The 25,000-nt window shown below is 42.4% G+C and overlaps 1 protein-coding gene across 1 annotated transcript in view; it reads right to left on the bottom strand.

Annotated features, from left to right (window-relative positions):
- The window catches only part of tenm1 (teneurin transmembrane protein 1), a 114,245-nt gene that overhangs the window by 23,344 nt on the left and 65,901 nt on the right, over positions 1-25,000 (bottom strand). Inside the window, 5 exon segments of the mRNA XM_046839003.1 lie at positions 2,079-2,279; positions 2,451-2,645; positions 3,539-3,640; positions 6,915-7,077; positions 8,644-8,852. Coding sequence (XP_046694959.1) covers positions 2,079-2,279; positions 2,451-2,645; positions 3,539-3,640; positions 6,915-7,077; positions 8,644-8,852 — 870 coding nt within the window.

The following is a 25,000-nucleotide window of genomic DNA, read 5'->3' on the forward strand; positions in this document are numbered from 1 at the left end:
TTTAATAAATGGAGCAAAGAACTTTAGCCCAAGATTTTTAGCTCTGGGATCTTAAACCTGGAACTTTTACCAAACTTTAGTGCAGTGGTGTCTGTTCAGGAACTATATTACAGGAACTTCACTTCAAAAAATTTAACATTAATTCATTTTCATTTAAACCTGGAACTATTTATGCACTTTTATCCAGGAACCAGAGACTAGGAACCTTAATGTATTACCGCTGGCCCCAAACCTGCTCCAGCATGACAATGCCTCGAGCACAAAGCCAGCTCCATGAAGATCTCCTGCTGTAGAGCTCCAACGCTTTTCAGAAGAGTGGAGTTTATTATAAGAGCGAATGGAGTCGGAGGGATGTTCAAAAACCACATACCAATCTCATGCTCAGGTGCCTACAAACCTTTGGCCATATAATGTTCATATAACACCAAAACTTTAGATCAAAACGAGATTTTCAATTAAATTACATTGAATTTTGGACCAAACAAGTGAATATAGTTCAGAAAGTGTAGACCAGGAACCAGTCCACAGTTTAATTAAGGAGGTTTGATTTAGGAACTTTGGAGTCAGAACTTTAGTCAAATTCCAGTCTAGATTCTTCAGTCCACACACCATAGACAGATTTGAATTTAGGAACCACAGACCCTGAAACTTTAAACCAAATAACTGTTTTAGTTCAGGAACTGCAGTGTCCAGGAACTACAAAAGCCCAGTGTTCAGTTTTATTTCCAGTCACAACGTAATAACAGTGTCGACCTCGGCAAATATTCACCGTATTAAATCCCAACATTAAAACCTACATAAGACCCATCCCCTGTCCATCCATCCATCCATCCATCCATCCATCCATCCGTTCATCCATCCGTTTATCCGTCCATCCATCCAACACACTACCCATCCATCCGTCCATCCATCCATCCATCCGTCCATCCATCCATCCATCCGTCCATCCATCCATCCATCCATCCATCACATTACCCATCCGTCCATCCATTCATCGTTCCACCATTATATCTATCCATCCATTCATCCATCTATCCATCCATACATCCAACACATTATCCATCCATCCATCCATCCATCCATCCATCCATCCATCCATCCATCCTTTCTTTCTTTCTTTCTTTCTTTCTTTCTTTCTTTCTTTCTTTCTTTCTTTCTTTCTTTCTTTCTTTCTCCATCGCTTTATTGTCCTGATGTAAAATCAATCATATATATTTATATAATGAGGCAACACTTTTCCGCCAGGCTGCTGTTCATAAATCAGTGTGTTTGCGCTCGGGCAGCTCGAGTGATTTATGAATTCCATGCTCGGGAAAAAGTCTGCCGGGTTTCTGGATGCTCTCTCTCTCTCTCTCTCTCTCTCTCTCTCCTCGTCTCTTTTTTTCCTCCTCTATCTGAATATCATTCTTCATCGATACATACCGCATTACACGTGATGGCGGGTCGATACGCACCTCGTCATATCTAATCACTGATCAATGACATCCGCAGCGTCGTCTTACATCCCAATCTATTCCACAAGCGTCTTTTGAGGAGGAAAGTGAAGTTTTGAAGTCGATGGTAATCACGTCAGCAAAATCTTCACTCCGAGAAACATCTTACCATCATTTTCACACGGCACTCCAAATGAAAAATTCATTTTCCGCAAAAAAAAAAAAGTTGCAAAATAAAGTGACCTGTTTCACTCTGAAACTCTCTCTGAACACGACTCCTGATCATTCGCTTTCACTTACTGAGGAACCTGAAGCCAGGATCATTGGAGCAGAAACTTACACCTGATATGTTCAGCTGAGGAACTTTAGCTTAACTTTAACAGTTTGGGAACTTTATAATAAAAATTGAAGCCACAGCACAGAAGCGTTGGGTTCATGAAAGTGTCTGAGCAACTTTAGAGCAAGAACTGGCCCAAGAACTCTAGTTCAGGAACTCCAGATGTGGAAATTCAGCCATACATTTCTTAGATTTATCATTGTGCTCATTCCAATCAGGGTCCACCCCTACAAGATTTTTCCTGTGTGTGTGTGTGTGTGTGTGTGTGTGTTTGTGTATTTGTGTGTGCGTATTTGTGTGCATCTAACCTGTAGAGCAGTCAGTTCCAGTCCAGCCCTGCTCACACTCACACACCCCTGTTTCAGAATGGTACGTTCCATGTCTCGAGCACTGCTCCTTACAGGCCGGGAGAGGATTCTCACACATCTCTCCACCCCACCCTGCAGAGCACACACACTCCCCACGGACACACACGCCTCGACCTGAACATGTGGGGTCGATGCAGTCCACTGTACACACACACACACACACACACACACACACACACACACACACACACACACACACACACACACAGAATATTTACTTTAGTTAATTTAGAAAGTGTGCATGTGGTAAATGAAGAATAAAAATAATTTAATGTATTTGTGTGTATGTGTGTGTTTGTGTTGCTCACATACCTTCCTCGCAATTGTTGCCTTTAAAGGCTGGCGCGCACACACACACTCCGTCAACACACTCTCCGTTGTTGGAGCAGGTGGGATCGATACACTGCCCGTCCTCCACCTCACACTCTGCTCCCTTCCAGCCAGCGTGACACACACACACACCCTTATCATACTCGCCATTACCACTACACAACACCGGGCATGAGTCTGTAACACACACACACACACACACACACACAGGTGATGTTGTGTTGTTGTTTGGGTGTTTTTTGCACTTACTGTTGTGTGATTGTGGCACGTAAGTCTGTGTTGTTGATGTGTATACTTTTTGTGTGTTTGTGTGGTGTTGTATGTGTGCTTGTTTGTTAGCTGTAGGTTTATTTGTGTATGTCTGTAAATGTGTTTGTGTCTGTGAATTGGTTTTTGTATGTGTATCTGTGTTTGTGTATTTGTAAATGTTTGTGTGTATCTGTGATTGTGTGTATCTGTGAGTATGTTTGTATGTATATATATCTGTGTGTGTGTTCATGAGTTTGTAAATGTTTGTGTAAGTGTTTTTTTGTGTGTGCTTGTGTGTGTGATGTCTGTATATGTGATTGAGCGTGTTCTTCTGTGTTCGTTTTTGTGTGTGTGTGTGTGTGTGTGTGTGTGTGTGTGTGTGTGTGTGTGTGTGTGTGTGTGTGTGTGTGTGTGTGTGTGTGTGTGTGTGTGTGTGTGTACCTTTTGAACAGTCTGGCCCGAGGAAACCGGTGAAACAGTGACAGTGACCAAACACACTCTCCGTTCCCATTACAGTTCGTGGAACAACCGTCGCTCATTTCTGAACACACACAGACACACACACACACACACACACACACACACAAGGTCACCAAGTACACCATCTAGTAAAAGTTTTGTTGAAAAATGCTTGCATACTTCAATTTGGCAGCGAGCGTTATTGATTTTAGTGTGGGCATATGAGTGTTTGTGTATGAGTGTGTGTGTATATAAGAGAGTGTGTAGTGTTGTATTGAGTGTGTGTGTGTGTGTGTGTGTGTGTGTGTGTGTGTGTGTGTGTGTGTGTGTGTGTGTGTGTGTGTGTGTGTGTGTGTGTGTACCTTTTGAACAGTCTGGCCCGAGGAAACCGGTGAAACAGTGACAGTGACCCGAAACACACTCTCCGTTCCCATTACAGTTCGTGGAACAACCGTCGCTCATTTCTGAACACACACACACACACACACACACACACACAAGGTCACCAAGTACACCATCTAGTAAAAGTTTTGTTGAAAAAATGCTTGCATACTTCAATTTGGCAGCGAGCGTTATTGATTTTAGTGTGGGCATATGAGTGTTTGTGTATGAGTGTGTGTGTATATAAGAGAGTGTGTGTAGTGTTGTATTGGAGTGTGTGTGTGTGTGTGTGTGTGTATAGGTCAGCCTTTCCGTTGCACATCACTGAAGCAGTGCTTTCTATTACAGAAATAGAAAACAAGTTTTTGCTGTGATGGTTTGTGACCCATCATATCTGTGTGTGTGTGTGTGTGTGTGTGTGTGTGTGTGTGTGTGAGTGGGTGTAAATAAAAAGATGAGACACAGCAGTGAAAGAGCGTGTAGGTGACTGAGTCTTGTGAGAGTGTGTGTGAGATTGATATGGAAAAAAGTGTAGTGTGTGTGTGTGTGTGTGTGTGTGTGTGTGTGTGTGTGTGTGTGTTGATGTTTATTCATATGAAAAACTCTGAACAGGTATACAATGCTGAAGGGAAAGTGTCTGTTCCCTGTGTTTATACCGTGTGCTGGTGTATGTGGAACCGTACACACAGTGTGAAGCTGTTCTGTGATTCGGTGACTTTCAGTCCCTCTGCAGTTACTGTATTAAACTCATCATTATTGTAAAGAGTGGAGTCACAATCAGAGTCACAATCAGAGTCAGGGTTCAGGGTTAGAGTCAGGTGTAGAGTCAGGTGTAGAGTCGGGTGTAGAGTCTGGGTTCAGGTGTAGAATCAGGTGTAGAGACGGGTGTAGAGTCAGGTGTAGAGTCGGGTGTAGAGTCGGGTGTAGAGTTTGGGTTCAGGTGTAGATTCAGGTATAGAGTCGGGTGTAGAGTCAGGTGTAGAGTCGGGTGTAGAGTCTGGGTTCAGGTGTAGATTCAGGTATAGAGTCGGGTGTAGAGTCAGGTGTAGAGTCTGGGTTCAAGTGTAGAGTCAGGTGTAGAGTCGGGTGTAGAGTCGGGTGTAGAGTCGGGTGTAGAGTCGGGTGTAGAGTCAGGTGTAGAGCCGGGTGTAATCAGGGTTCAGGTGTAGATTCAGTGAGAGAGAGAGCGAGAGAGAGAGAGAGAGAGAGAGAGAGGAGAGGGGGGATGTATAGAGACAGGTAGAAAATAAAACAGGTAAAGACGAGACATATTTGGACGCAGTGAGAGATTATATATAGATATTATTTCAACACACCTACGAAGAAAATATCTACCTGAGAGCGACAGGCGGAGAGCAAGATGTGTGCAGAAAGAGAAATAGAGAAGTACAGAGAGAGAGAAAGATGTACTGGGGAGACGGACAGAAGAAAAGACAAGACACTGTAGGAACAATGACTATTTCAACACACAGGATTGTTGTGTCTTTAATATGTTAGAAATCCTTTGAGGTCATCAATAATGAACTAATAAAAGTATTGTAGGTAGAACGTTTCTGGTTCACTGTGAGGTGAAGAAGAAAAGATTCAGCAGTAACGGAAGCAGGAAGAAGATCATCATCATCTCACCATAATGACTAAAAACAACTCCAGCGGTTTCACTTCAGGCCTCGTGTCAGTGCGCATCAGCGGATGTGCTTCTGCTGCTTTGTATCTTCACCCTGCCTCATAAGTTGGAGTTTTGCTCTCCTCATGGAGACGTTTTGTTTGAATAAAGTCTACTCACACCCTTTCCCAGCGCTCCAGCTCTTTTTACAATCGAGCGCTCTCGAAAACTGACTCCTTGACAGCGTGACTGAGCCGAGAGCGGAAAGTGAAAATTGCAGAACTGCAACTCGACAACCCAGGGACTCCTCGAGGAAGTTGACGAGAGCAATTACAACAACAACTCTCCACCACCACAACCGAGTCGATCGAGGAAACCTGCAGCGCTGATGTCGATACAGGACCTGAGAAAGCCTGGAAGCCCCAGGAACAGCTTGACCATCACGCTTGCCTGGTTTTCAGAGGGTGTAGTCTTGCATGTCTGCAGTGGTACCATGGTTACCACCTACTGCCAGAACCATGCAGTGCTCTCTCATTTTGGGATTTCAACCCTCCGGATTACTGTCATTCCTTTCCACACCAGCTGTACCTTCTGACAGGCCCCTCAGCTCTGGGATCGAGCGTGCAATACGTCTGCAATTTTTATCCCAGTCAATGTCACGAGTTCTGTTTGGGGGGCCAAAGTATCTCCGAATTCAAAACTAGTCTCTTGACATTGAGAGAGCGTAATGGAAAAACACTGCTAATGACTTTATAATGGATTCAAGAAGGGCATCAAGAGGAGCTACCTTATCAGGATCACAGGAACTCAATAGAGCCATTGATCTAGCTGAGATCCAGCTAGATCATTGACAGAGGTGGAATAGGGGAGAGCTGAAGACGGGTGAGTGCCTTCGATTCCACCTCCACACACTGAGAAGGTAGTTTAGTTACAATGAAAGCAGAGAAGCAACACAGTGTATCAGAAATGTTACGTCTGTTATGTTGTTAGTCACATTTGGAAGTTGCCCTCAGAAAAATGCACTGATGAACCTCCACAGTCCCTCAAAAAATGAGAAAGAAAGAACTCTGTCTAGTTAAAGATTATTGTGAAACCCTTCTGTTGTTCATCTTTTACCCTCTGTCCTGGTCTGGGTGGCAGACCTGGGGTTTACATGGGTGAGGGGCAGGAAAACACACCCCTCAGGGGGCGCTAAACACACTCACTTACTTGTAGGAGCCACCAAGCCACCAGCTGACAGCTCTGCAACAGGTTGATTGTAGGAGGGCAGATTGTAGAAGGGTTGATTGTAGAAGGGTTGATTGTAGAAGGGTTGATTGTAGGAGGGTTGATTGTAGAAGGGTTGATTGTAGAAGGGTTGATTGTAGGAGGGCAGATTGTAGAAGGGTTGATTGTAGAAGGGTTGATTGTAGGAGGGCAGATTGGGTAGCTTGTAGGTGGTTGATTTATAGGTGTGTAGGTTGTAGGTGGAGATGTAGGAGAGATATAGTTGGGAAAGCAATAGATATTCTGGCTGTATGTGCTGCTCAGACCTTTAGAGAAGTTTCTACACCCCAGTTTACAGAGCTTTTAAAACTCACCTGCCTTTAAATACAAATATCTCTTCCTACATTCTGCTCTAACAAACACCTGAACAAACCCCTGCAGCCACACCGGCCCTGTGTACAAAAGATCACACACACATGCCCTAGATGCTTTCTGTGTCTGTGTGTGTGTGTGTGTGTGTGTGTGTGTGTGTGTGCTCGCACTCTTACCTACAGCCGTGCTCTGCACCTTCACCTGCTCCGGTTTTCTCCCATCATTGTAGACGCCGATGTGCCACGTCCCTGCGTCCAGATACTCCATAAACACGGTCGCCATGGCAACGCTCCATCCATCCTGCTGTGGCTTTCCATCCAGCAGTTTTACAAAATCAAACTGAGAGAGCACACACACACACACGCACGGACACAAACACACACACACGCACACAAACACACACACAGAGACAAACAAATTGGTACCTTTTTCCAGCTACCGCTTCTCAACCGACTTCCTCTCAACCTTTATCTCTCAAAACCTGTCTTTTTCTCTGTCTATCTGTCTTTACTTTTCTCTTTCCCTTTCTTTTATCACTCTCTCCAGCCCTCTCCCTCTTTCTCTTTCTCTCCCCATCCATCTCTCCCTCTTCCTCAGTCTCTACACATTTCTCTTATTATCTGTTTTCTGACTCCACAACTCTCTTTATCTCTGTTTGGACAGGAGCTCATATACTTAGGAAACAAAGAATTAATGCTGAAATACACACACACACACACACACACACACACACACACACACACACACACACACACATTGGTATCCATCTAGTTTCTTTTTCTAATTAATAGGCAGGAGTGTGTGTTATGACACTCATCTGGTTTAATTTCATTACCCACACTGTGTGTGTGTGTGTGTGTGTGTGTGTGTGTGTGTGTGTGTGTGTGTGTGTGTGTTAAACCTCTCGGTCACCCACACACTCTCTGAGTGCTCAGTTACATAAACATATGCCTGAGCATATGGGTGGGTCACACTGCACTCATTGAATTTCAACCACACACACACACACACACACACACACACACACACACACACACACACACACATATATACAGTAAATACACACATATTTGGTGTGGGTGCATTTAATAATATCTCTATTTTGGACATGTATGCATGAATGTATGCACACACACACACACACACACACACACACACACACACACACACACACACACACACACACACACAGAACCCACTTCATTAACAGGCACTAATTATCCACTCCTCTTGCTTTGCCTCCGCCCACGTATACACTCACACAAATACACACACACACACACACACACACACACACACACACACACACACACACATACACACACACAGAAAGCAAAATGCAGAGAGGAGCTGAGAATTGAATTATGCATGTCTATAATTTTCTTAACGATGTGAATGGTTCATCTGGAAGATATCGCTGCTAACGAGCTTTAATTAACGAGAGGAACACGCCCGCTGCCAAATCATTAGGAACACGGAACATCGTGCCAATTATCTGGATTAAAAAACGATACGGAGACGACGCACAACTCACAGCCAAACACCCGGCATTGGCTCCGAAACAGTGTGTGTGTGTGTGTGTGTGTGTGTGTGTGTGAGTACAGTCATGCACTTATGTCCAAAATAGAAATGTTATTAAATGCACCCACAACAAATGTGTGTATGTGTGTATGTGTGTGTGTGCGTGTGTGTTTGTATGTGTGTGTGTGTGTGTGTGTGTGTGTGTGTGTGTGTGTGTGTAGTATTACCAGTACAGTAAATATGAATTTTATTGAGCAGCTTTACATGTTTGTGTTTACATAAGTGTGTCATCGTCTGTGTGTGTGTGTCATTGCCTTTGTATGTGTGTATCGAACCTTACCAGAATATATGTGTGTGTGTGTGTGTGTGTGTGTGTGTGCATACCTGTGTGTGTGTAGGTGGTGTGTTCCTCCTGCCATAGATGCCCAGCAGTGCAGTGTGTGTGTGTGTGACATTAAAGCGGATGAACTCAGGATGCTGCAGAACCATGCTGAATCTCCAGAAGCTGCTGGGTGGAATGACCTGGAGGAGCCGACCTTTGACCTCGACCTCGCCCACATCGTAGCCCCGCCCACGAGGCCACACCTCCTTATCTACAGAATTACAGTACACATTGATATTAATTAGTGCAGTTTAAACTCCACATTAGCTGACCTTCAACCTCACAGCCCAGGCAGAATGGAGCGATCTAGAATAACCTGGAATGATCGAGACACGTTAGCAATGATGATAACTAATCATCACTGACCAGGAGGATCTGTGATACTCCAAAAATATTGAGAAGGATCTCTGGGATCTAGAATGATTTAAATTATAATAATAAAGTAACTACAATGTATTATAAAATAAATTATCTAAACTACAATTATCTGGTCATTTAGAGCAACCTAGAATGACCTTGAATGATTTAGACAGACCAAGATGATCCAGTGCGATCTGGCTGGTGGGCAACGCTAAATATACAGACAATCCTAAAATGATCTTGAATTATTCAAATGGTGATCCGGGTGATCTGGAATAACCCAGGTTAAACTGTGCTGATTCTGGAGTATCCAAAAAGGCCTGAAATGATCAAGAATGATTCCATTGGTGAACCGGGGGATCTGGAATGAACAAGCATGACATCAAACGCTACAGTGAGAGACAACAATCTAGAATGACCCGCGGGATGAACTGTGGTTGTATAGAAGAAGCTAGTAAGATCTAGAGTGATCCAGAACTCTTTGCAATGAGCCAGGCCAGTGTCCAGAATGACCTGAAATGATTTAAAGGATCTAGATTTAAGTAGGATGATCTATATAACTGTTTGGGATGACATTAGATGAACAGGGATTCCTCATGGGCAAGAGTCTCGCTGCGACTAAACACAGAGATTATTCTTCTCTGTATCGCATTGTTACAAAAAAGGGATCAAGTGTGAGTGGATTTTCACGGATGTGGAATTTCCTCATTTTCACTGAGCGAGCGCTCAGACGGAATCCGAACAGATTAGGAGTCGGCAGGTACACGAGGCCCCTCTGCTCGCCGTGAAGCCCCATTAAACATTAAACCCCACAGTCTATTGCTTATTACTGCATACAGTACAGGGAGAATATCCTAAACACACACACACACACACACACACACACCACGTGAAGAGCCCAGCCCTGTAAAGAGAAGACGTGCATGAAAACAAATCGAGTCTTAAACACGGCAATGAATAAAAAAAAATTTGTGACGCAAAATAGGACACAAACTATATCATATTGAAGGGAAGAAAAAAAAAATCGCCTCAGGAGCCAAATAGGTCACAGCCGTCACCCCGAGCGCTTAGTCTTTTTCCTGCTTTCACACACCTCATCACTCAGCGCTGATGAATCCGAGCAAAAAAAACCCACGTCATTATGCAAATGGAGCCGACGCCGCTTTAGCGCTTCCTCTGATTTAGATTTAGCAACGAGTCTGCAACGTTTCTGGGTGAAAGCTATTGATTTTTTTTTCCTTCTTCTTCCTCTTTATGTGTGTGTGTGTGTGTGTGTGTGTGTGTGTGTGTGTGTGTGTTAAAACAACCCGTCTGCACCGCCATTGAAAGTTATTCTTACAGAGTTGCCAGAGGATGTAATTTCACAAGCGAGTCATTTGCATTTGGGCGCTCGTTTAAAGCCAGTGTGGCCTTTTTTTTCTCCTGCAAACACAGTCAGGATTTTTCCCCCCACAGGCTATGTTAAAAACTTAATTTATTATATTACGCTCGGCCGCGCCGGCGCTGCTGGAAAGCAGGCGCTGTGGATGGTTTAGAGATATGAATGTGTTTTCTTATTTACCCTCGTGTTTCTCTAATGGAGGAACAGGACCGGGTCCTGCTGAAGAAAAAAGCCCACCCTGCGCTAGTCAGGTTGAAGGTAGTATATATTTATTCATTATTTATTTATTTATGACTTTTGCCAGTGTGTTTTTCTGAAATGAACCGTGCCATTTCGAAATGCCAGCGTTTGTGATGTCGCCCTTCGAGCTCCGACAACACGACCATGGGAATTTAATACTTTTTCATTTATATCTGGACCCTTCTTCGCTACATAGTGTATTTTTCTTGCTAACCCTAGATCTAGAACAAACTGCTCGTCAATAGTTCGAAGATTAACAATCAGACTTTACGACCCTCAACTTTCCTGTGAAATAAACCAGTGTTTAATCTGCATGAATACAGACTCTAGCTGGATCTCACCACATCGTTAGCAAGCAAGGTCAGAGTCGCTAACTCGCTGGCGACGCTATTATTAGCTTGTATTGGTGACAAAGCAGGAGATAATTTGCTTGTTTTAATAAACCAGATGTTTTTCCAGATGCCCCTTTTTCTGTAGCACCTTTAATAGATTAAAAGTTAAAGCTGATGAGTCAGTAGAAAACCACACTCAGACTGGTGGGAACACACTTTCAAATCTGCCTTGACTGATCTAGAATGGCTTGAATGCTCTTGAAAGACCTGGAATTATACAGAACCTAGCATGAAATGGAATGAATGAGTAGAATGGTTTTGAGGAGTAGATAAGAATATAGCAACACTGTATGGAATTGAATGATCTAGAATGACACTGAGATGAAACAATGGAGAATTGTATAGAAATAATATGAAAGAAACAAAAGCAGGTTGTAAAAAGCAAATTTTTTGTCCTGCACGTCTCTCACAGTCGGATGGAAAGTCTGAGTCGGCAGGAACACTCATTCATCACGCTGAGCACTTGTCTTTTTAAAAATGACCGGTGACCTGCTCTTACTTTCTTCTAGAATTGTTATTACTATCAAAACGCAGACATTCTCAAACATAAACCTGACCTTTATTTTTTTACGTTAGCTCATGTCCTTGGTCAGAAAGCAGCATGACTCATCTGCACTAATCATTTCACAAGACAAAACACCTCCAGGCTCTGTAATCTTCCTCTAGAGACGTTTCTAAGACGTTTTCTTTGTCTCCAAATGGCTTTTTGGTTACATTACAGGATTAAAAATATATGTAATAGTCCAAAACCACGCCACGTTTCAACCCTGCCTCAAAATGAGCAAGAATTTTCTGAAATTTTCCAAAATAACCTAGAACAAGCTTGATTGATCTAGAATGGTGTAAATGACCTTGAGTTACACAATGCCATCCATGGCATAGAACAGGACATCTTGAATTCTCAGAGGGACAACGACCGAGCATGGCACAGACTGACCTCAAACTAACCTGATAAATTTTATGACAATGAAGAATTGTTTAGAATGATCTAGAAATAGCCCAAAATAACTTAGAATGACTTAAACCGGTCGAGAACGGCTTAAACGACCCAGAATTATACAGAATGCCCTCATCATGTCATAAAACAGAACGCTCTAGAATGCAAAATATACCTAAAGTGACCTTGTTCTACTGAGAACGCATATAATTGTTCAAAGTGATCTTGAGTATCTAAGAATGATCCAGGCTGACGCTTCAGTTGAGGCATTTACATGATCTACTGCATTCATTACCTGATCAGCACCAAACTGATTTTAAGGCTATTTTTATTGTTTTGCTATTTTAATAAGTATGACTTGAATGATGAGCATCTTCATTTCTCTTTAGGAAAATGTGCATCAAATCATTCTAGCCATGGGCAAAAGTATTTAGACACCCCTGAAGCTGAATGAATCTCCACAAAATGTAGTGCAACATCTTCCCGGAAGAGTGGAGTTTGTTATAACAGTAAATGGAGACTTCGGTGTGAAATAAGAAACCTTGTTCAGGTGTCCACAAACAAATCTGTTTATTTGTTATCTGTATATTCTGTTCATTCAAAAGTTATTGTTATTATATTATCATTATTATTATATTGATCTAAAATCATTTACAGTGATAAAAATATTTGCACAATATTCCCCCAAACCCATACTATTTCTGTCAGTTTCTTATATTTATAAAAGGTGATAATGATCTTCTTCTGAAAGGTGAACCAGCATTTTTCCTAGGAAAAAAATGCCAAAATAATAATGTTTTTATCTCAAACACGTGACTTTCTCGAGACGGTTATCATGTTGCAATATTCACCAAAGAATCTGCATTTTGACCATACACATGAAAAATGTAATTTATTCCTCATCGCATCACCACGGCAACAGTCTGCGCATTCACACCCGGCCTCAAAGCTCTAAAAAAAGGGAGTCGAATGAGATGTTTTCGAAGCCTAACGGCCTCCTTTCTTCTTTCTGACTTTAAAGGTCGAGAGAAGAAGAAGAAAAAAAAAACAAGAAATGACAAAGCAGCCGAAGGACACAAACACTTCAAATCAAATTCAAAGGATCAGCCGCACACAAAGCTCTGAAAAAGTTCAATTTACGGAGCACAATGCAGAGAAAAACCCACAGAATCCAAACAACATCAACATCAAGACTGTAACACAAATTTGTGCTCGGAAATCTCATTAAAGAGTGAAAATCCAGCAGAATTAGATATTTCATCAGAATGAACAAATGTCTGATCCGATCTCGTGATTTCTGGCGCGAGGAGGACGTTAGATGTATATCGGAGTCTGAGAGCTCGGGGGAGAAACTGTGAGAACGTTATTGAATCGTGCAATTAGCTTAAGTCCCGAAAGTGATTCCAGAATAAAGTAAAGCTTCATTATATAATGCACAAGAGTGAACATTTTACACATTTTTAGGCAAATAAACCAACCGAAAAACCTAAACATTACCAGCTGACCGACTCCAGAGCCACATTCAGAGCTCTTCCCCAGTTGGGTATCAGGGCAACTGTGCTCAGAAATTCCCAGAACATTAGGACCTGATTAAAAACGCAACAGTGATCTGAGGACCTTCAAAGCTTAACAAAAATCCACTCAAACTGATCTTCAGAATGGAAAAAAAAACCTTCACCTGCAAGATTTCTGATATCTTTTACTTTACAAACGGAACTGGTTTGTATCTAGAAAAACCTACAACAAACATACATTCAACACAAAACAGATGCATCTGTATTTTTTATTTATTTATTATTTAACCTGCACTGGTCTAGAACAAAACAGAAATACTGATAAGAAAAGTGGTCTAGAGCAACCGGGTTAAGTAACAAATTCTCTAGAATATCAAAGAATGCAGCAACAGCAATGATCTAGAGTACTTTACAGTGTTCTAAAATAGTTTAGCATAACCCGAGATTAGCCAGATTTATCTAGACTTCAGTCTAAATGTTTAGACTGACAGCTCCTAATCGTTTAGATTTTTTCTACTTATATACTGATATACTATATCTAGAATGAAATACAATTATAACCAAATGTGATGTAGTAACTATCTGGACTGATTGTGTGTATGTAGAATACACAAAGCAGGAATAATAGCATAAAGAATGGTCTAGAATTAACTCAATAAATGCAGAACGATCCACAATTATGTAGAATAGCCCAAAACATATATACCAGTATATAAGATAATACATCAGAAAGTGACCAGGTTTATTCGTTAAATGTTTTTAATTTGACTCCATCCTAGATAGATCTCACAATTCCAGGTCATACTAAGTCTTTCCAGTTCTTTTCAGGCTATTCTAGACCATTGTGCATCGTTCCACATGCATCTAGTTCATTCTGGACCATTTGTTGTGTCATTATTTCTGCTTTGTTAGAATGAAATACAATGATACTGAATAACCTCAGAGACACCTGGAATGAACGGATGTATTTACGTTTGTCCGTAACTAAGCAGAAATACTGAAAGGGAGAATTATCTTAAATGACCTTAACACATTGTGAATGATCTAGAGCAGTGGTCCATGGGTCAATGTGTACCGGGCCGCACAGAAAAAATACATAACTTACATTATTTCTGTTTTATTTATTATCTGATTCTGAACGATGTTTTATTTTAGAAAATGACCGGATTTTCTAGACCTAGAGTGTAATCAAAATTGGCTTTCAGTGACCTAGAATAGTTTAGCATGACCTAACATTAGCAAAAATGATCTAGAATGAAGTTGAATGCTTTGAACTGTTAACACCTGGTCACTTAGTGATATTTCCTACCATATACACTGAGCTGGATAGATCTAAAATGGCAGACATTGACACAAAATGAAAATGCTGTAGAGCTGTCTTCATTTTTTAATCTAGCATGGTCTGGAAAGATTAGTAAGTAGAAATATTGAGAATGTCGAATGACCAAGATATATCAAGACAATGGTAAATTCTCAATCTATTCATTCCCATACTTAGGGTTAGCACTCGTCCTCAGTGTGGTCAGGTGACGTCAGGGCTGAAATCCTGCAGCAGATTGAGACGGAGCAGACGTAGAAGACACCAGAGAAGATATCTGAGTATTTTTATCCCTCTGTCGATAGACAAAGTGTGCTTTCATGCCAAGTGTGGAGAGTTAATCTATAAAATCACAACTGATTAACCAGCATGAAGTCCAACTGCCTGCAGAACCAAAGGAACCAGAATGAACGAGTTTGCAATCCATTTGCATCACATCATGTTGATGATTTCTCTGTAACATGACACCGAGTGGCTGATTCTTCCTGCACATCTGCCCCGAGACACTTTCCCATGCTGACCCAGGGCTTCTTTTTCATATTTTTACCCGAGTAAGGTGTTTTTTTTTAGAGAGAAACGGTTCTGTATGATCTCCGAGCTGTGGGTCGCTTCCCTTCGTTATGAATAACAGTTATGATGGCGTCTGTCCAAGAGGGAGCTCGACAAGCTGTGTCTAAAAGATATCGTCGTAATAATAGCAGCCGATATTACCTCTGTAAATCTTCAGCATGTCACGGCCCGGCCCTTTATCATCTTTTACATCTGTAATGGCCACCCGGGTTCCCTCATCACACTCAGCTCTGTAAATTGGTCTGCGTCAGAAAAGGACTCAGAGACGAGGAACTGAGCAGAATAAAGTGACGCCATGTGGAATGTTCCACAATTTCCACCACAAAGATGAACTTCAATCACTAAAATAGCTCCGAGTCTCATTGCTCCGAGTCAACAGCGAGCATCTTCACATCTCAGTACTGAGACACGGGACTTTTCCACCCATAGGAGGTTCTTCCCCAAACTGAAGTGACCTATGGAGGAGACCCAAAACCTGTTCCAGCATGACAATGCTCCTGTGCACAAAGCCAGCTCCCTAAAGATATCTTTTCCACGGGTCAGAAGATGTGGAGGATCTCCTGTCCTGAGAGTCACATACAATACAGATTAACATGGCAGAGGTAGAGCTGCATCTTCCTGGAGACACAACAGGAAAAGAACGTCTGGTTTGATTTCATCTTTTGTTTTGCACTACAAAGGCTTCTGTGAAGGGGTCGTGTGTTAGAGGTCAGAAGGAACTTCAGTAAATGGCTGATTTGATGTCAATCTGAAGCAAAGAAATAAAAGTGAACTTTCTGTTCCATATTGAATTGTAGAGCAGCAGATTTTTAGTGGGGAATCGTATCGTATAGAGAGACAGAGAGCGTGGAGTGATGTTGGGTTCTACACAGACATCCTTCAGGAACCCTCTCAAGAACACACAAGAATTTGGCTGCTGTAATAATAAATAAATCACGCTTTTTATAGACTTTATATATATATATATATAAATAGCTCAGGAACACAAGGGCAAGTGTGTTTGTGTGTGTGTGTGTGTGTGTGTGGGACAGAATCATCTGGCAGGGATTAAGCTGTGATGTTTGGAGATCTCATTAATTAAATGTCAATCAAACCCTTGTAATTAGTGCAGAGACATGCACACACACACACACACACACACACACACACACACACACACACACACAAACACACAAATGTGCTTAGTAAGTGTTCACCAGTAAAAAGGAACTGTGTGTGTAACTCAGAGAGTGTGTGCACATGTGTGTGTGTGTGTGTGTGTGTGTGTGTGTGTGTGTGTGTGTGTTGTTGTGTATGTGTGTTCTATTTAGATTATTATCGTGGTGGAGAAAAGCATCACAAGCACACACACACACACACACACACACACACACACACACACACCTCTCTGGGTGGTGTTGAATCCTGGCAGGTCAACAGTGAAGTCGGTTCCCTCCTGTGTGGGTTCTGCTTTACTCAGTCCATTTTCAAATAACTCCAACCTGCGCAGAGTCCAGGGCAAACCCAACAAGTGTACTACTGCAGAGAGAGAGAGAGAGAGAGAGAGAGAGAGAGAGAGAGAGAGAGGGAGAGAGAGAGAGAGAGAGAGAGAGAGAGAGGGGGTGAAAGGAAGTATAGATAGATAGATAGATAGATAGATAGATAGATAGATAGATAGATAGATAGATAGATAGATAGATAGATAGATAGAGAGACAATGATCGTGAATTTTATCGTTAAAAGTGATAAAAGGTAAAATCGGAAAGAAAAGAAAAGAACAGAACAGAAAAGATAGAAAGAGAACAGACAGAAAGTAACAAAGAGGAAAAAGCAGTTTGAGAAAAAAGAAAGAAAAGAAAACAGAAAAGTGGGTAAAGATAGAAAGGAAAAGGAAACAGAAAGAGAATTAATGCAGTGCTGTATGCACACACACACACACACAAACACACACACAAACACACACACAAGCACACACACACACAAAACACACACAAACACACACACACACACACAAACACACACACACAAAACACACACACACACACACATGCTACACGTTAGTGAAGGTAAACAGGATCAGATATGGAAATTAAGTCATCTGTAACTACACCGGCATTTTCAATGCATTGTGGAATGTAGTGTGTGTGTGTGTGTGTGCATGTGTGTGCATGTGTATGCGCGTGCGCACCTGCATGCCACTTGATACATTTCATGCTAATCAATATGGCTATATTAGCCTGCAATATTTCTCCTTTTATCTGCTCGCTATCACAAAGCCAGCTCCTAAAGATATCTTTTCCACGGGTCAGAAGATGTGGAGGATCTCCTGTCCTGAGAGTCACATACAATACAGATTAACATGGCAGAGGTAGAGCTGCATCTTCCTGGAGACACAACAGGAAAAGAACGTCTGGTTTGATTTCATCTTTTGTTTTGCACTACAAAGGCTTCTGTGAAGGGTCGTGTGTTAGAGGTCAGAAGGAACTTCAGTAAATGGCTGATTTGATGTCAATCTGAAGCAAAGAAATAAAAGTGAACTTTCTGTTCCATATTGAATTGTAGAGCAGCAGATTTTTAGTGGGGAATCGTATCGTATAGAGAGACAGAGAGCGTGGAGTGATGTTGGGTTCTACACAGACATCCTTCAGGAACCCTCTCAAGAACACACAAGAATTTGGCTGCTGTAATAATAAATAAATCACGCTTTTTATAGACTTTATATATATATATATATAAAATAGCTCAGGAACACAAGGGCAAGTGTGTTTGTGTGTGTGTGTGTGTGTGGGACAGAATCATCTGGCAGGGATTAAGCTGTGATGTTTGGAGATCTCATTAATTAAATGTCAATCAAACCCTTGTAATTAGTGCAGAGACATGCACACACACACACACACACACACACACACACACACACACACACACACAAACACACAAATGTGCTTAGTAAGTGTTCACCAGTAAAAGGAACTGTGTGTGTAACTCAGAGAGTGTGTGCACATGTGTGTGTGTGTGTGTGTGTGTGTGTGTGTGTGTGTGTGTGTTGTGTATGTGTTCTATTTAGATTATTATCGTGGTGGAGAAAAGCATCACAAGCACACACACACACACACACACACACACACACACACACACACACACACACACACACCTCTGGGTGGTGTTGAATCCTGGCAGGTCAACAGTGAAGTCGGTTCCCTCCTGTGTGGGTTCTGCTTTACTCAGTCCATTTTCAAATAACTCCAACCTGCGCAGAGTCCAGGGCAAACCCAACAAGTGTACTACTGCAGAGAGAGAGAGAGAGAGAGAGAGAGAGAGAGAGGGAGAGAGGAGAGAGAGAGAGAGAGAGGAGAGAGAGAGAGAGGGGGTGAAAGGAAGTATAGATAGATAGATAGATAGATAGATAGATAGATAGATAGATAGATAGATAGATAGATAGAGAGACAATGATCGTGAATTTTATCGTTAAAAGTGATAAAAGGTAAAATCGGAAAGAAAAGAAAAGAACAGAACAGAAAAGATAGAAAGAGAACAGACAGAAAGTAACAAAGAGGAAAAAGCAGTTTGAGAAAAAAGAAAGAAAAGAAAACAGAAAAGTGGGTAAAGATAGAAAGGAAAAGGAAACAGAAAGAGAATTAATGCAGTGCTGTATGCACACACACACACACACACAAAACACACACAAACACACACACAAAAACACACACACAAACACACACAAACACACACGCACAAAAACACACACACACACACACACACACATGCTACACGTTAGTGAAGGTAAACAGGATCAGATATGGAAATTAAGTCATCTGTAACTACACCGGCATTTTCAATGCATTGTGGAATGTAGTGTGTGTGTGTGTGTGTGTGTGTGCATGTGTGTGTGCATGTGTATGCGCGTGTGCGCACCTGCATGCCACTTGATACATTTCATGCTAATCAATATGGCTATATTAGCCTGCGCAATATTTCTCCTTTTATCTGCTCTCGCTATCACAAAGCCGGCGTCTCCCTTCATCCTCTCGTCCTAATGAAACTCGGATATTGGAAAATACACTCGAGCGAGCGTGTAGCGCCGTGTGTGTGTGTGTGTGTGTGTGTGTGTGTGCGCACTCCGCCGTGAGTTCTTTAGAATGTAATAAAATTGAGCAAATAAGGATATTGGTTTCTTTGCAAAGTGCAGAGTCTACATCATTCTCTTTAATCCCCCCCCCTCTCTTTGTACTGTGTGGATGTCTCTCGCCCCTCTGTAGACTCAGGACCACTGGAAGGCCTTTTACAGAAATGTAAATATATAAAATATTAAGAAAGATGAGGATTTTGATGGTCTGGAGTTCGTGTTCGCATTCGCACCTTTTATTCCTCTATGATACGCTTCTTCTCTGTTCTCCTGCATGGAATCAGAGATTGAACGACACACAAAGAGAGAAAGAGGGAGAGAGGGAGAGAGGGAGGTGGAGAGAAATGGTTTGAGTTCTGGATCTGATGGAGAGACACTGTGTTCTATGGCGTTTTATATATATATATATATATATTAGTGATGTGCATCGATTCACATCTGGATTCATAGCCAATGATACGATACATTACAGCAGCTACTGATGTGTTAGGAAACGATTCTGCGATTCTACTGTTACGATGCAGTGCGTCTGCTTTCGATTCGATTCGACACGATACCATTCAATACAAAAGCTCTGACTCCTAACGCATGGCTCCTTTTACAAACACGCCTTTTTCCAGACGTTCTTCTGTTGTGTCTGCAGGAAGTTGCAGCTCCGCCTCTGCCGTGTTAATCTGTATTGTGTGTGACTCTCAGGACACGCCTCGGTCTCCGTAGTGCTGCGGTACGTCATGTTCACGTCACAGCAGCCGTGCTGAGAGAACGCACAGTTTAGCGAGGTCATATCCCAGCTCCACCAGGCTGCCTATGCTGGGCCCCTGAGTGAGGCCCTTAACCCACTCTGGATACAGACGTCTGCTAAATGCCGTAAATGGAAGTAGCAGAGATTTGCGGCGTGTCCAGTGATCGTATGTAGCTAGCACCTACGGCTTTGCTAATGCTAACACAACCCGCGCACGTAGCGCGTAAATCAACGCGATTGAGGCTCTGATTAGCGGCGTGTTTAATTCGGATTAAAGCGATTTCACTTCTGAGTTCGATTTGCAATCTTTTTTTCACAAGGCAGTAAAACCACCACATGATTCACAAGTCACATGTTTACAAGAGAGTGCTCTATCTCCACTCCTCTTCTCTCTATCCCTCTATCCCTCTCTCTCTCTCTCTCTCACTGTGTAAAAGGTGTAAAATGGCCGCTGATAGAGGACATCAACATTCGAAAAGAGACGCTGACCTTTCCCTGCCCCGGCTAACCAGCTCCACAGCGGATACACTTTTTTTTTAAAGGGTTCCTGGCAGTAATTCGCTGTAATCCCCGTGTGACTGGCATTTGTAGAACACCTCAAGGCTTTGTTTTCAATCGATCAGCGTGACAAGGAGTCCGGGAGAGTTTTATTTCTCTGCCTCGTCACAATCGGGTTTCACTATCAATTCATTACCATCTCTCTCTCCTGTCAAAAAAAAGAAAAACAACGTTACAGGATTTCCCCATGAGCTGGAACTCAGACGGAGACGTGCTCACTGTCTCAGGTTTAGATCTTTAATTATGGACTGGATGAAGAAATAAAACGCTAATAAGGTTTTCTGGTTTAAAATCCTGATCATGTGACACTGCTGATATAAAAACTCCTAAAACTGATGGAAATCCTCAATTCCTTCAATCTGCTGTCAGTCAGGACTAGTGTCAAACCCAGGGGGTGTGGCCTAACGTCTGAGGGCGGGACGTTCCACAATCTATCTATCTATCTATCTATCTATCTATCTATCTATCTATCTATCTATCTATCTATCTATCTATCTATCTATCTATCTATCTATCTGAACATTCCATTCCACATTTAGTCTCCATTCACTGGTATCATGAGCTCCACTCTAATGGGAAGATGTTCCACTAGATTTTATGGACATTCATTCAGCTACAAGGGTGTTAATAAATCAGGTAGTGATGTAGGTGAGAAGGTGAGAAGGTGAGAAGGTTCCCGGGGTGCAGTCAGCGTTCACATTCATCCCAAAGGTGTTCAAAAGAGTTGGAGCTCTATAGCAGAAGATCTTCCACACACTTCCAACCCATGGAAAAGAAATCTTCATTTTACTTGAAAGTATTGTGGAAAGAGAACTGGTCCAAGCACTGAGGTGTTCTCCTCTAGTAATGTTCTGAAAAGGTTTCCTCTGTAGCAGCCATGAAGAAAAAAAGGTGATGTGGAGCAGTGGAGGAGCGACCCTATCATTCTCCTCAGAAAATACAAAACTTCAGAAAGAAAAATCCCTCCAGTAACCAGGGACATTTTCTGACCCCGAAATTTAGTTGGGATTATCCTGGAGAAAAAAAGCTCACATAACCTCCAGGAACCTCCGTGGATCAGCGTTCCTCTCCACAGCATGGCCATCAGAAGGTTTATGAGAATCTTCTCACTTTAAACTCGCTTTCTTCCTTTGGGTTTTGACTTCTTTTTACTCCAGTTTATTTATTTTTCTACTTACGTAGCATTTACTCCGTGTGTGTGTGTGTGTGTGTGTGTGTGTGTGTGTGTGTGTGTGAGTGAGAGAGAGAGAGAGAGAGAGAGAGAGAGAGAGAGAGAGAGAGATCTACACTATACATATCTTTCTTTGTCAGATCTCTCAACTTATAAGGCATTCTCACCCTCAGGGTGTGTTTTCATCTCTTAAACACACACATTCAGAGACAGACAGACACACACACACACACACACACACACACACACACACACACACGTTTGATTTATATTTGATGTGTGACACATGAAAGAGGAATGCGTTACTGCTATCAAAAGTATAAATTATATGCCGTTCTACAGGGACAGAATGTGTGTCAGTCAGTGTGTGTGTGTGTGTGTGTGTGTGTGTGTGTGTGTGCATATGTTACTCCTGTTTATTAGGCAGTTTTATTGCACAGATTATGTAAGGTCTGTAGTAAATGTCTCTCTCTCACACAAACACACGCCTAATTATAGGACGGTGCACGCCTGGTCATTAAACACCTGAATGGCTTAGAGGTGTCTCACACATCACACACACACACACACACACACACACACACACACACACACACACACACACACACACTCTGATCGCCGTTTGCTCTCTACAGAGACCGCTCCTTAATTAAAGCATAAATGGAAGCACATGCACCTCACAGTCTTACACACACACACACACACACACACACACACAGTTGTAGTGTGCTGTAAAATGTTCTCCTGCCTCCCTCAAGGTTAATAACTGAAGCTTCTACACGAGAGCTCATTAAAAGATAAAGTGTGCGACAAAATTACAAAATTGTAACTTCTTCATTTATGGCGGTGAAACAACGCCACGGCCGAGCTTCCTCACGCCAACATCGCGCGTTTGAATCACGGCACCGCCACAGGTTTTCCCCAGGACTCGGCCCTAATACGCTATTAGAAGAGGTTCGGAACGACGCAGTCTCATGAAAGAGCAAATGGAGTTTTAATGAGAACATCTCGTAGCAGGAACATCATTAGCGCAGGATCTTTGACCCTCAGGCACATTATTAACTACACTTTTCTCTGGACTTTAACAGCTCAAACATCTGACCAAAGAACATTCTGCCACTAAACATCACTCATTGCTGAGAAAGTTCACTTACACCACGTTGCTGCTGCAAAAATAACCATGTGACTTCTCTGGAGACCAATAGTTATCCAGAAACCGAATGCCCAAGCAGGTCCTCCAAGAAAAGTTTCCACCCAGGAACCTTGTGACTCTCCCAAAAACTCAAGTACCCTTTCTGAAAGCCTTCACCTACTCAGGAACCATGTGTCTAACTCTGAATCTTCATCTCAGAGGCTTTGTGTGTGCTCAGAACCAGCAAATCTTATTTATATCATAGCCAAGTGTATCTATGGGTATCTGCACCCATGAAAAGGCATGTGACAAGCCATCTACCCTCAAAAACCATGCTTAATCTGAAAAGGCAAATCCTAACCAGAAACCCGTGTGACTCTTGTGGAGCTTTCCTCCAAACCTCCCTGAAAAACAAGCATCTGCATCATAGGAACCAGGTTTGGTAACAAGTTTCTGCTTCTGAGGAGCCTCATTTCCTTTTAAAACTTTGTTCCTACGCAGGAACCTTGTGACTATCGCCACCCCAAAATTTAGTGCCTCATCTGAAATTCTACTCAGGAACCAGGTGTCTATCTCCAAACCTTCATCTCAGGGGAGTGCTCTCAGAACCCAGCAAACATCATTTATTTTAAAACCAATGTATCTATGGGTATCTGGCTCCCAGGAACCTCAGTGTTTTCAAGAAACCTTATGCCCCCTGAGAAGGCATGTGACTCGCCCCCTACCCTCAAAAACCATGCTTTATCTGGAAGCCAAAACCCACCTAGAAACCATGTGACACTCTTGGAACACTGAACCTGCCTCCATCCATCATTACTCTGAAATCCCATGTCTCACTCATACCCTGTCCTACAGAAACCCCACACCAATCACAAAATCTCTTGAGCAAACAGTACCTTGTATTGGTACCAGTACACCATCCGACCAACTGGTCCCTGGCTTGTAACTTTCTGAAAATACTAGACCTTCCCAGGTGCCTCCAGAAAACCTCCAAGCCACAATCAAGAATCCATACCTAATCAGGAAACCAGGAACCAAGTGCCTACTACCCTACCTCCGATAAACACTTCCCAGAAAACCTCGTGTCTACCCTGAGACCTGCTCAGAAACTCAGAAACAGAATGTTCTCCAGCTCTGAAACAAAAACCTACTCATGTGTCTGTTTACCCAGAATCCTTGTACCTCCCCAGGAAACAGGATGATCTTTTAGAGACCTGGATATGATTATGAGCTCTGCAGAGCTGCTAGATCAGATACAGATCCATTCTGGAGTCAGCTCAAGTTCAATACTCGACTCAAGTTTACCAACTTCTGCATTTGCGTTCTCATCAATCACACATGAATAATTTCATCTCACCGTCTCCCTGCCTGCCCCCTGGCTGTGTTTCCATTCCTCACCTTACGGAGGCGAAGCGTTAGACTTATTATCACAACAACACTCCATCTCAACCTCGCCCCCCCGTCTGCCCACCCCAAAGCACCCTGCCTGCCCCCTCCACCACCACCCGCTCGCTCCCCGTAACAAAGCCTCGTAATCAGACGTCTGAAATAAAACAGCGCTGTCTGACCTCTGACCCTGGACGTTATTAACAGCACTTCCTTCAAATGTTCGTTCCGGAAAGTTTTGCCCGAACAAGACGGAGCGAAACGCATCATTATTCTTCTGCTGCATCTCACTCGTTCTTTTCTCTTTTTTTTTTTTCAAACGAAAGCATGAGTGGACAACTGCTTAAATGGAGTGTGCTGGATTTTCTTGTGTTTAAATTAAACACCCTTACACACACACACACACACACACACACACACACACACACACACACACACACACACACACAAGTGACTTGGCTCAACAAAAGTTTAACACCATTAACCTCAGAATGGCCTTGGGGAATATTTACTCTTTCCTCTTGCTCTCCCTCTCATCCTTTTGTTCATAAATATT

Source organism: Silurus meridionalis, chromosome 25, assembly GCF_014805685.1.
Source record: "Silurus meridionalis isolate SWU-2019-XX chromosome 25, ASM1480568v1, whole genome shotgun sequence".
NCBI classification, from domain to species: domain Eukaryota; kingdom Metazoa; phylum Chordata; class Actinopteri; order Siluriformes; family Siluridae; genus Silurus; species Silurus meridionalis.